Source organism: Plectrocnemia conspersa, unplaced genomic scaffold (assembly GCF_051122295.1).
Source record: "Plectrocnemia conspersa isolate PC_06_02 unplaced genomic scaffold, ASM5112229v1 ptg000008l, whole genome shotgun sequence".
Taxonomy (NCBI): domain Eukaryota; kingdom Metazoa; phylum Arthropoda; class Insecta; order Trichoptera; family Polycentropodidae; genus Plectrocnemia; species Plectrocnemia conspersa.
In genome coordinates this window covers 3,329,555-3,343,444 of record NW_028277172.1, presented here as the reverse complement: position 1 = coordinate 3,343,444, position 13,890 = coordinate 3,329,555, and the positions used below count along the sequence as shown (strand labels likewise).

The window sequence follows — 13,890 nt, the reverse complement described above, 5'->3', positions numbered from 1 at the left end:
CAATAAAAAAATGATTTGTTTTCATCAATACAGGAAAAACTAGATTAGGAAGTGCTAATACGAAGTATACCATACCATAAATGATGGATCCGAAGTGCATTGCAAAATTGAAATGCAGTCGATGTTTTTTTCCTGCTGCTGAAGGGTCGGCTGTATCGATTAATGAAGCAATCAAAGAGTAAGTTTCGGTTAGATGTTAATTATATTGCTTACATCGATCATTTTGCTCACTGTTGAATAAATTACAGTAGTGACTAATACAAAAAAAAATATGAATAAAAAACAATTTAGTATGAAATCAGATATACGACATTGAGAATATTGAGGGTGAACTCGACAAATGCATGTTGAATAAAGGTGTTTAGATGTTAAGGGCAAACTAAACCCACAAGTCTAATCACCGTCCGTCGAGATGAGGTGCTCTTTGTATTGGAAAACATGCTTTAAGTTTGCATTTCTTTTGCCTTGTTAAGACATGTTATTTATTTATTATTTTATAATATTTTTGAGATATTTTCTGAAATCTACTGTTGTTTTACTTTTCGAGTTTTGAGTTATTTTATTTTAGAAAAAAAACATTAGAATGCGCCCTTAATATTCTGGGCATCAAATATAATCCTTCGATGGAATTTTTCTTCCTCCTTAGACGTGTGATATTTCTTGTAGCACTGATTGAAATGAGCTTAATTGTTTCAGGTATTTAAAAGTACATTTACCAGAATCTGAAGATAGCGTTACACATTTGATACCGAAAAAATTTGAAGAAGAAGAAAACCAAGGAAAATACGCAGAATCAATAACTTACGATTTGTTTAGTAACCTTAAACTACCTGCAGAAAATCTAGGTCCTCTTTGGCTAGTCTGCTTCCATGGAACTAATTTTAATAAAGAACCAGAACCTAAAACACTGGATGAAGAATTAAACAAAAAATGGATAATCGGGGAAAATGATTTTACTGTTTTCTGTAAATATGGAGGTATTTAAAATGTATTAAAAATAAAAAATAGGTTTAAGATTTTGCTGGTAACATTAATAGTATATTTAAGCTTACATATTTTATCTAATATACTTGATCAACGTTATATTTATTATTTATACTGCCAGCTGCATTAAAATGTTCACATTTGTTGAATAAACTTCAAAAATAACTTAACTCTTTACTGCTATGCTGTTTTTCAAAATCATAGCGAGAAATGCTACCATTTATATTTATTTTTAAAGAAAAAACATTTTTTTTCTCATACTTTATTGTAGTCTGTAACAAACTTCATTCTGCTTCTTTCTTGCTCGTTCACATGTACACCTAATTGTAAGAACGAGATGCAGAAATTTAACAAGTGGAATTTATTTATATCAGCAATTGAAAACATTTAGTTGTTACATTGGAAGATTAAACTGCTTATTTTAGTTGAATTCAACTAATTTAACTGATATCACGTTTCCTCTAAGACCGTTATTCCTATTGCTATCGTTAAATTATTTTAACCTGCATAATGATGACGGGCAATGAGTCATAAATTTTATAATTTGCTAAAATACATTTTTTGTAATTTTGTAAGTTTTTTATCATTAAAATGCTAAGTGGATAGTAGTTAGATTTTATAAACCTGCCCAGTTGCATTTTATTCAGTTCATTTTACACAACAATAAATATGAATACAAAAATATTTCATACCATTGACGCACTGGCGCAGTAGCAAGTTTCCAAATTCGAGAATTATGAGGTCAACGACGATTATTTTTAGTATTTCTCACTACTTTCATAAACGACGTTATATCTTTGTTTAGCAATGAAAGAGTGAATGGTAAAAATAATTTTTATCATTTCTTAATCAATTATAGGTTAGATTTTTATGTCTGAGTATTATATTTCATATTAAAAATTTTGAAGCATGCAAGACGATTTGGCAACTCCTCTCAACAATAATTAATCACTTTTTATGTTCTGCTTGACCCATGTACTGTTTATAAATTAATATTATAAGTTAACATTTGTTACAGGAAAGTTCTTTACAGCTATCATAGAAATCAAATCATTTTGTGACGATGAAAATAAAGAATTCAAAATAAGAAACGAAACAAAAAAACTATTCGCGTCACGTCAAGCAAAAATAAGCAAAGGTAAAGTGTATGCACTAAAACAACTGGAAAAGGTTTTAACAATCTTGAAAGATCAAGAAAATATTTCGGAAGACAATATTAACACATTTGTATTCTGGCCTTTTTTGAATAAATGCAAGGGTGCCGAAGCAGTACCAAGATGGGATGGGGAAAAACACCCTAGCCATGTGTTTACAGATGTCCTTGATTCTAAACAAGATATCTTTGATAGTTGGTTTCACAAGGACATTTTGGGCGGAAAGTCGATTGATGAAATAAGCTTTCATAATATGCTTAAAATGTATGTATACTAAATATGTAACATTACAATTACCAAAAATATATATATATATATATATATATATATATATATATATATATATATATATATATATATATATATATATATATATATATATATATATATATATATATATATATATATATATATATATATATATATATATATATATATATATATATATATATATATATATATATATATATATATATATATATATATATATATATATATATATATATATATATATATATATATATATATATATATATATATATATATATATATATATATATATATATATATATATATATATATATATATATATATATATATATATATATATATATATATATATATATATATATATATATATATATATATATATATATATATATATATATATATATATATATATATATATATATATATATATATATATATATATATATATATATATATATATATATATATATATATATATATATATATATATATATATATATATATATATATATATATATATATATATATATATATATATATATATATATATATATATATATATATATATATATATATATATATATATATATATATATATATATATATATATATATATATATATATATATATATATATATATATATATATATATATATATATATATATATATATATATATATATATATATATATATATATATATATATATATATATATATATATATATATATATATATATATATATATATATATATATATATATATATATATATATATATATATATATATATATATATATATATATATATATATATATATATATATATATATATATATATATATATATATATATATATATATATATATATATATGGTTAATATTTCTAGGAGTCGGATTACTCCGCGTACTTTTTTGATTCCGTGTGGAATCATGGTCCCTACGTTTCGGCCAGATTCGCCCGGCCATCCTCAGGGGAAAATTGAGAATATGAACATCCGGTGTGGGCAAAGCCCAGCATGTGGTTGTTCAGATCTGAACAACCACATGCTGGGCTTTGCCCACACCGGATGTTCATATTCTCAATTTTCCCCTGAGGATGCTGAACAACCACATGCTGGGCTTTGCCCACACCGGATGTTCATATTCTCAATTTTCCCCTGAGGATGGCCGGGCGAATCTGGCCGAAACGTAGGGACCATGATTCCACACGGAATCAAAAAAGTACGCGGAGTAATCCGACTCCTAGAAATATTAACCAAATATTTCTCCGCGAAAACGCATTCAACCACATATATATATATATATATATATATATATATATATATATATATATATATATATATATATATATATATATATATATATATATATATATATATATATATATATATATATATATATATATATATATATATATATATATATATATATATATATATATATATATATATATATATATATATATATATATATATTTGGTTTTTTTTTAAGTTTGTCAATTATATTTAAGGTACATCATATTGAACTGTGGTGTTTTTGTCAAGGAAGTTGATGATGATTCGTTGGCTTTTCTTAATCAGCAACAATTGCAAATATTGAAAATGAAACCGAAGAAAGATGGTTCTCCACATTATTTTGATGGAAATGTCGGATCAGGAAAAACATTTTTAATGCTACGTAAGCTAGTGATATTGTGCGAGGAAGAATTGATCGATTCTGTAAATAAGGCTGTATATATATGTACTTATGATTTATTAAGGTTATTACGAATTAATTTATAATTTTTTTATTATTATTATTATTATTATTAACATATGATATAATCGTTTGGTTTTAGGCATGATTTTCGGCTAAACCTTAAACTAAACCTTCAACAGCTGGAAAATGAGAGAGGCAAAAATTATAACGAATATATCGACACTCTAATGCATACAGATAAATTGACAAAAAAGTATAGGCATATTTTTATAGATGAACATGTTCATCATAAAATGTCTAATGATCATCAAAAATTGTTAAAACTTTTAAAAGATATTAGATTGGTTGATGATGGAAATTTTAATGAAAAATTCAAGCATCGTGATGGTGATTTTTGGTGTTTTGCCGCTGGACTCTTTTTACAAACATGGAAATATCCTCAAGATCAAAAACTAAACAACGATTTTATTTTAAAAACCAATTTCAGAAACACAAAAATAATTCATAGCATTATAGTAGATTGTGGTGTGAAAAAATTTGGAAGGCAAGAGAATACATATAAATTAGGTTATGACGTAATAGACCCACCACCAGCATTTTGGCTCCATAGTAATAAAGACAAATGTGGTACTGTGTGTAAAGTCATACTAGATTTATTTTCGAAAGGTACAAATTTTTCAAATGTGTGTGTATCGTGTGTAACCACATGTATTACTGCAAAAAATCTGAATGATGCTATAGGCTCTAAAATAAAACATGATTTCAAACCATATGCAGAAACTGATTATAATAAAGTAAAATATGTTAGTAAAGAAAAACCTACAAAAACATCAAATAATTTTTTGTTTGTCAAAAATCAATCGATTGCAGGGTTACAGTTTCCAATAGTAATTTTTTGCTTAGCAGCACTGAAGCGTTATCAAAGAGGAGCTAAAGCTAATGCAGAAATTATGAAGCATTTTACGAAGAAGCTCAACTATAATGACGAAGAACTATGTGACTTGAATTACGATTTTTACACTAATGTGTCCAGGTGCACATCTTTATTAATTGTGATAAGCAATAATAAAATTAGAAAAAGAGTAATTAACCACAAGCTATTTAGAAAATATGATACTCAAAGTAATTATTTATGTCGCAAGTAATTATTTTTTATCCCAAAGACAGGCCCGGTCGGTAAGATAATTTCCCTTTCATTTGCTCGCGTGCTAAGTGACGAGAATGAGTGAGAGATAAGAGCGTGCAATTGTACGCTCTTAGCTCACCCACTGGGCCTGCTCGTAGGAATACGATTAATAAAAGTTTTGATACGTTTTCTCTGCGTTAAATAATTTTTGCACAAACTTTCGTTCGCGATATGACGAACATTCTCAGGTACTGAATCAAATGAGCGTATTTTTTTATTTTTGTCGCAGCATCCATAACATCTCCATAACAATCAAATAACCATGCCTGAAACATATTAGGAGTATCAAAACTTTTGTTAAATATATATTACACTTACAGTTTTTCTGCCTTGTTTTTTTTAAATTTAAGTGAATATTGTTTTTTATTAATTTTAAGGACATGTGCACATATGTGTGAAGCCCAAAATCATATTAAAATTTATTATAAATTATGTAAATGTATTTTTAATAAACAAAGAGCAAGATAGCCTCGTAAATTTGTATAAAAAAGTTCTTCAAATGTGAATTTTTATATTAAAATAACAAATTATATATACTAGTTTAATTATCCTGTCACAATTTCCATGACTTGATTATTTAACCACTTAGTTAACCATATATAATTGAAAGAATCTAGTGCATCAGATTTTTGGCATGAATAAATATACAAGGTCATTCATTTTATAAGTATGTATATCTATTGCAACGGGACTGGTGACGCGATTTAATAAAAATCAATGCGGTATCATCGACTATCACTAGGAGACCCTGAGTCAAAATGTTTATCTATTTTAGTTTAGCCTGATCAATTATTTGGTTTAAAAGTGACTATTTTATAGATTTTGAGATTACCAGTAACTGTTGTAGTTTTATATAAAACAGTAAAGGGGGCAAAAATGTTTTATAATAAATCGACAAAACAAACTATTATACTGCACGAGAACAAGCTAATTCCTGATCGTTAAGCTGCTATTGCGCTAGATGTATTTATTGTAAGCTACTAGGCGGGCATTTTCGTAAAATCGTGCCGGCGCCGTCGCAGTGGAAATGCTCGTTACCGAGCGTTCCCACTGCAACAAAAAAATTAAAAAAAAATTCAAAAAAATTAGGCCGCAAAAGTAATAATTGTTTTTCCGCCCTCCTATTGATCAAAATACAGTTTGAATATACTTTGACCAAAACTCTTAAATCAGAAGTACGTAGTAATATTGATAAGGTAGCTATCATATTTTTTAAATATAGTGTAATATTCAAAAGCATACTAACTGTTGCGACCTCTTCCCTTTGGAGATGGCCGTCTTTTCTTCTCGAAGGACCACCGTCTCTCGAAGGAATTAAGCGCCTCGATCTATTAAAACGCTTTATTATCAGAGTTTACATTCTCGGGACGCACGACTACACGCCACCAGCGCCGCGCCGAATCATCTGTCACAGAAAAAACCCACGCACGGCCGTAACACAATTTTATTCGGCCATGCACAAATATATGTAAAACATTGTCTGAACACTAACCATGAAGCAATATGCAAGATGCGACGTCTCTCTGTACTTCTTCCTCTGTTTATTTTCCCCTGAGAGATTAGTTGGCTTAATTTGTATTTTGGACTGAGCCAAATGATAGTTCTAAAACTATAATTAATTTTAGAACTTTCATTGCGTTGAGCTTAGGTTCGAACAGTAAATAGACGTTTCGCAATTGGCAAGTTAACTTTTATAGACATTTTAAAGCAGCATTTAATTTTACTAGTGCCAATCAGTTAAATTATATTTTCGCTAGTAGAAATATATATCTACTAAAAATGTATTTGGACTTTACTAGTGAAAATATAACTTCACTGAAAAATACACATTCAATATAACATTTTTACATCGCAGGTAAATAAATAATGATAAGTACGTAAATGTATATATTACTACGTATGGAAAAGTTTAAATCCTATGATTTTACTAGCACCTGCCAGATAAATTATATATTCACTAATAAAAATAATATATCTACCTGTGACAATAACAGTTAAAATAATATTTTCGGGATAGATTTGAGACTGTTCAGTTGTATTCAGATTTTTTTTGAGGATTAACCCGATAATTTGAGATATTTAATTAAATGACATGCATTTTCCTGACCTAATTCAAAGAGGGGAGCAAATGCCTTCATTTGCCCCTCCCCCCAATTGACGTCACTGTTTTTAAATAAAGTATTACTAAGCTATCGTTCACAATACCATCTTTCAGGCTAAAGATGGCCAAACTTTTCCAGTAGGGGGGGGGGGGTGTAAAAGTTTGCCAGTCAATGGTCATTTTTTTTTTATTTTGATTTTATTAGGATTCATAGTATTTCATTAAATGATATGCATTTTTCTGACCAAATTCAATAGATAGCAAATGCCTCCACCTGTCCCCTATAAATGACGTCCAATTAATAAATAGCTTTAATTTGATGTTTTAATTGAATGGTGCAGAAATCGCAAATGAATTAATTATTATAATTAATTCTATATTTGTATATTTATTTAATATTCGGTTTGCTCATATTCTAAAAGGCTTAGACCAAAACTGTAAATGTCAAACAGTCCAATACGTTAGCAACATTATTTGTTGTTTTTAAAAATCGTGGATTAAACTTGCTATTAGTATTAATTTATTATCTGGTTATTTGAAAGAAGCAAAGAAAAAATGGATTCTGTTAATGGTATATGTGCAACGATAATTAAACAAAACGTTGAAATAGGTTAGAAAAATAAAATATGTATTCTCGAACCATCTCAAACAATAAATGATGTTATTTTTTCAGAAATTCTCGATGTTATTCCATTGCTAAAATGTTCTCAAATGGTAATTTTTAATAATAAAATACAAAAAAATATGGTAAATAAACGAGACTTGTATGTTTTCAGTATCAACGTAACAGAATTGGAACAAATGTAAAACAGCAATCGTTGTTAATAAATGAAATCGTAAGTTTCACTTGTGACGTATGTGGAAAAAAATATGATAACAAACAGTCTCTCGCCAGTCACATGATTATTCATATTAAGAAAGTACTGCACGAATGTAAAAAGTGTCCCAAATCATTTCATTTCAAATATCGTCTTAAGCAACATATGAAAATCCATTACGGTGAAACGGAACACAAATGCGATTACTGCCAAAGGTCGTTTATATTTGAATTTCACCTTAAAAGTCACTTACTCTGCCACAAAGACATGCAAGATATTAAATGTAGCGTTTGTGAAAAGATGTTCAAAAACAGCCGTTTGTTGACCTTGCATATGACGATTCATACGGGCGAGAAGAAATACAAATGTGAACATTGTGAGAAAATGTTTCACGAAAAGTCGTACCTAGCGAAGCACATTCAACTCATCGCGGGAGACAAAAAATTCAAGTGTCAACATTGCACGAAGGCTTTCAATCGAAAATATATGTTCAAGCGACATATGGAAACTCACAAAAGCAAAATCATATAAAAAAATGCTAGTCGGTTAATTTACTGACTTAATCGATCTCATAAGTTGGACCAAATCTGATTTGTTCTATTTGTGTTGTCTAATTAAGGTATATATACAGTGGCGTAGCTATGGTGGGGCGGAGGGGGCGGGCCGCCCCGGGCGGGATTTGCTTGGGGGCGGCATATTCGCGATGGTATCGTCTAGTATCGTCTGGTTCTTAACCCTGAATGCACTAAAACATATATAAATCCACGAATAACAAGAGCATAATAATAACCAATTTATTATTTTAAGAAATGCTGATTTTATGACCCTGCAAAAATTGTATGGGGGGGCGGCAATTTTAAGGATCGCCCTGGGTGGCACATACTCTAGATACGCCACTGTATATATAACATTAAGTATCATACATCATTATTATATTTTATATTTATTTACAATCAATGTACATTACGATGTATTACAAAACATATATTATCATATTTTTTCAAGTTAAAAATGTATTTTTATGATTGTATTGTAATAATAAAATATATTATCAAGTAAAAAATACTAAATATGTTTTAAATCCACTTTACTAAATCGATTCCTGAATCTAATTCCATTTTTTCAAGATTGTGCATAAGGCTGATTTTATTTAGAACACTATTTAATGATCAGCTGAAATATCATCATCATCAAAAATTATATTGAAGTATTAAACTTGGTTATAGTTATAGTTATCAATGTAATACAGATAATGTCCTTTCTACGATTCAATGTTAATCAAATTCAAAAGATGAATTTACTACAGGTAAGAAATGGTGTCGGTCTAAGTCTGTTCTATATCATCAGTCTCGATTTGGTAAGTTCCACTGGTCGTGAGCTCAAGGCCTGAACTGTAGTGTAGTTCCAATTAGGAACTGGAGATGTAGATCACAAGTCGGAAGTGTTTATTTGTTATTAAATGTATTTCAATAAACGTACAAGGAATTACAAGGTTTATGCTAATGAGCAATACATAAAAAAATATATATTTACAGAACAATTGGATAAATTTATTTACAATAATATCTAGAACACAATGCGTCCATCAACTGTGAGTATCTGGATGAGAACAAAAAAATATTATCTGACAGATGGTTAAAAAATTTGATTACTGTGCTTATTGGGGAGCAATATTCCTGTATTGCATGCAGTACTTAAAAAAACTCAATCAAATTTGGTGGAACACAAAAACTTCTAGAATCTCCGGATTGTGTATTTCCTACCAACGACTCGAGAGAATCTTATCCCAGCATACTTTATAGAATTTTTTTGGAAATAAAAATGGATAATGTACCTTAGAAACATTTTTTGAACCTTCTTTTCATTAAAAGGTTGGTTGGACTGATTAGGAACCAGACTAGAGAAACATGCTGAGAGTACTAGGCACTAGGTGATTTTACAAAGACACAGTTCCCTCGAGCTCCTTAATTGCTGCGTGTATGGAGAGATTTAAATACAACTTTTCGAAGTAGTTATTTATTCTTTATGGAAGTTAATAAACTAAGAGATTAAAAGTAAGTATAATGAAATGAGGAAGTTAAAACAATTTTAAATTCTAATAACTACTTTACTAATACGTATATTTATTCAGCTACTTTGTAATCATCTGAACAAAAGGTTTTCTGAGTGAAATGTATATTACTGGAATGGCTTTGATGATTTTGTAATGAAAAGTAATTAAAACATAAAAGCGATACACAAAAGAACATTGCTCTCGTCTAACTACAAGTTAACATTTTTAACATTACTTTTTGGTTACGATGTTTATATATCCACTATACTTCGTATGTGTTTTTACTTATTATGATGAGAAAATTCATGTATATCGAATTAAACGCATATGTAACAATCAGTTATTTCCAATAAAAAACTAAAAAATAATATCTTAATAATGTAAAATGATTTATCCCTCGTTTTATGCAGTTAAGAAAAATCATATTTTATAAAATTCATTATTTTGAGAGATATGTGCATTCAAATAAATACATTGTTCCATAAAACGAATTGTTTGTGCATTGTAAGGTAAATTTTTGCATTTTTTGTTTAGAAAAGAATTCGCTGCAGAGAGTTATTCATAAGGTATTAGAGAAGGAGAGTTAGTTTGTTGAAAACATACGACATTAATGGAAAAGGACAAAAAAAATATTTGTAATAATTTTTATTTCATAAAATATTACAATTTAGTAATTAAAGGACATATATATTTAAAATATCAATATTAATTAGTATATGCACCATATTCCATATTTTTGGCAGATTAATATCTTAATAATGACAACAACCTATGAGAGAATCTTTAACATATTTTCATTCACAATTCTATTGATCAATATAATCAGTAGATGATACGTATACATATTTATTTATTAAATCACACTTAGTACTTATAGTAGACCACATTTAATATTAAACAAATTTATTTTGAACATTGATAATAAACATTTTCGTATAATGTAAGTAATTTATTATGCTTAAACATTTATAGTAATAAAATATCTGAAAATAATTACATCATATTGACTAATTTCTGTGTTGAATAGCCGTGTGTATGGCAAGAGATTGTTTGCTTAAAAATAATTTTCCGCAAATGCCGCAGTTAACGTCCGTGTTGTCTACGTGCAAAAGAACATGTTCACTTAGATACCATTTATATTTGAATACTTTCCCGCACACTCCACATTTATACCCTTCTCTTTCTCCTATATGTACTTCTAAATGACGCGAGAGGGATCTCTTGGTTTTGAACATTTTATCGCAGATTTCACATTTGTAATTTGCAACTAGTTCATGTGTGATTACATGCCGCTTAAGAAGATAATGAAAATGAAACGATTTGGAACAAAATTCGCATTTATATCTTTTTTCATCCTCGTGTATAATCAAGTGAACCAATAACGATCGTTTGGTTTTGAACAATTTTCCGCATTTTTCGCACCTTAGATCTTTATCGTCCTTGTGGGATTTTATATGCTCAATGAGTTTGCATTTAAAATTAAAGGTCTTTTCGCAAAGTTCGCATTTAAATTCCGGGCATTCTGTATTCATATGTATATCCTTTAAATGTTCATGTTGAAAGGTTTTCGGGCAACGTTCACATTTATATACACGTTTTATTTGTTCTCTTTTTACAATCGTTGGTTTTGGAGGTGATTGGTCTGATTTTAACATGTTCTCATATTCTACTTCCGGTATATCTTTATGAAAAATGCGAAGATGTCTCTTCAAACAATATTTTTCATTAAATGGCTGTAAACATTTCTTGCATTCGAATATTTGCTTCAACTCGATCGACTGCTTATTTTTGAGCATTATTTCAAGTTTATTGTCTGGTAAGTCATTATGAAAGATGCGAAGATGCCTTTTTAAATAATATTGATCTTTACAAGGTTGTAAACAATGTATGCAATTAATTGCTTTATTTTTATTTTCATTGAGAATTGATTTTCTTGTTTGAGCAACAGCACGAGTTGCAAGAGATTGCTTTTTTTTGTGGATTATTACAGGTTTATTATTATCTGCAACATCTTTATGTAAAATGAGAAGATGTTTTCTAAGATTATATTCATCTCTAAAAAGCTGAAAACAATGTACGCACTTAAATGAATCATTTTTAATTAAAGATTGATCTTTACTCTTTGAGTCACTTTTAGCGACTTTTGAATCATTAAGGCTAGCTCCTGTACGAGCAAGCGATTGCTTAGCTTTTAGCATTTTGAGTTTAATACGTGATTCGTCTTTATGAATCTGAAGATGTCTCTGAAGACAATCTTCGTCATTGAAAAGCTTCGAACATTTCAAACACTCAAACGTTTTCCCTATAATCGAAGCTATATCTTCATCATATAAATCATTATCAATTTTTGCATTGATAAAATTTTCTTCTGTATAAAGTACATTAGTTGCTAGCAATACTTTGTCGCATTTATTTTCCGCTGCGTTATTATGAATCTGCATATGTCTTTGTAGGCAGTCATCGTCGTTAAAAATCTCCAAACAATGCGAGCATTTGAACGTCTTCCCTATAATCGGAGCTACATCTTCATTTTTTGTATCTTGAAAATTGTCTTTAAAAACAATTTCTTCAGCTGCAGGTTGTCTTTCAAAAACTTCAGTTTTCACTTTGTGATTTTGAATATGTTTCTCTAAGCATTCTTCGTTATTGAAATGCTTAAAACAATGAATGCATCTGAATATTTTCACAATAATTTGAGTTGTAACTTCATTGTTAGTGACTTGTATGTTATCTGCAAAAAAAATGTAAAATGATCAGTAATCTGCAACATATGTATGTACAAAATATTTATATAATACTACCTGATTCAGAAGCCATTTCTTTTAAAAATTCGTCTGCAATATCCATGTCACTCGCTTCCAAACTGATATCGTCAATCATCGTAAAACGAGTATCCTTAAAATAAAATTATATCATAGTTATATCAAAATAAATAAAAATAATTTTAAAATGGTAAAATTACTTGATCGTCAGAAATATTCGGATGCATCAATTTGAGATGTTCGCAATCTTGGTCTGGAATATAACATCAATAAATACATATTATTGAAAGAAAGGAACATTAAAAATGTGTTATTAACCTTGATCCCCGTTGTTTTCTAAGCTCATCTCCAATTTTGTAAGCATGTTCTACACAAACATTTATTTGAGTAACACAACATTGACATTAAATATTCCATATTGTCTTGCCTGGTTCTTTTTGCGCAATTCAGTGTCAGATTGCCAACACATTTTTTTGAAAATGTAACATTGAAGCAACATATCGCAGCAAGATTGACAAAGACTTTGAGGTAACGCATCGTCGGAGTCGACCTTTAAATGTAACAAAATAACATATTACATTATGCATCACCAAATTTGTATACCAGTAAAGCTACTAACGCTCAGCGATGTGAAATCTGTGTAACGTAAATCGAAATGGTTAATGTGCAAACTCTGTAAATGTGTGCTATGACGTAGGCAAGCCCTACAAACGTTAGATTCGTCTTCGGAAGCATCCATCGTTAAAAATTCAACATCATCAGAATCCATCTCGAACAGTGCATATTTTTATTCATAAATTAATCTTAGAAATCTGATGGAACATGACAGGTCAATTTGACAGTTGTGCGTTTTAAATTTTGGCC

The 13,890-nt window shown here is 28.8% G+C and overlaps 2 protein-coding genes across 4 annotated transcripts in view; one reads left to right on the top strand and one right to left on the bottom strand.

Moving 5' to 3' along the window:
• Nucleotides 1-5,822, top strand: part of LOC148232718 (uncharacterized) — a 9,352-nt gene extending 3,530 nt beyond the window's left edge. For all 3 annotated transcript variants that reach the window (XM_088190434.1, XM_088190436.1, XM_088190435.1), the window contains exons 3-7: nt 34-178; nt 697-977; nt 2,003-2,402; nt 3,919-4,167; nt 4,246-5,822. In XM_088190434.1, the coding sequence (XP_088046560.1) occupies nt 81-178; nt 697-977; nt 2,003-2,402; nt 3,919-4,167; nt 4,246-5,251 (2,034 nt within the window). In that variant the 5' untranslated portion in view covers nt 34-80 and the 3' untranslated portion in view covers nt 5,252-5,822. The remainder of the gene's footprint in view (nt 1-33; nt 179-696; nt 978-2,002; nt 2,403-3,918; nt 4,168-4,245) is intronic.
• The window catches only part of LOC148232717 (uncharacterized), a 21,551-nt gene extending 7,661 nt beyond the window's left edge, over nt 1-13,890 (bottom strand). Inside the window, exons 1-7 of the mRNA XM_088190665.1 lie at nt 13,646-13,890; nt 13,454-13,576; nt 13,345-13,393; nt 13,227-13,279; nt 13,066-13,159; nt 11,273-12,995; nt 9,095-9,107 (exon numbers count right to left, since the gene is read on the bottom strand). Coding sequence (XP_088046791.1) covers nt 9,095-9,107; nt 11,273-12,995; nt 13,066-13,159; nt 13,227-13,279; nt 13,345-13,393; nt 13,454-13,576; nt 13,646-13,795 — 2,205 coding nt within the window. The 5' untranslated portion in view covers nt 13,796-13,890. The remainder of the gene's footprint in view (nt 1-9,094; nt 9,108-11,272; nt 12,996-13,065; nt 13,160-13,226; nt 13,280-13,344; nt 13,394-13,453; nt 13,577-13,645) is intronic.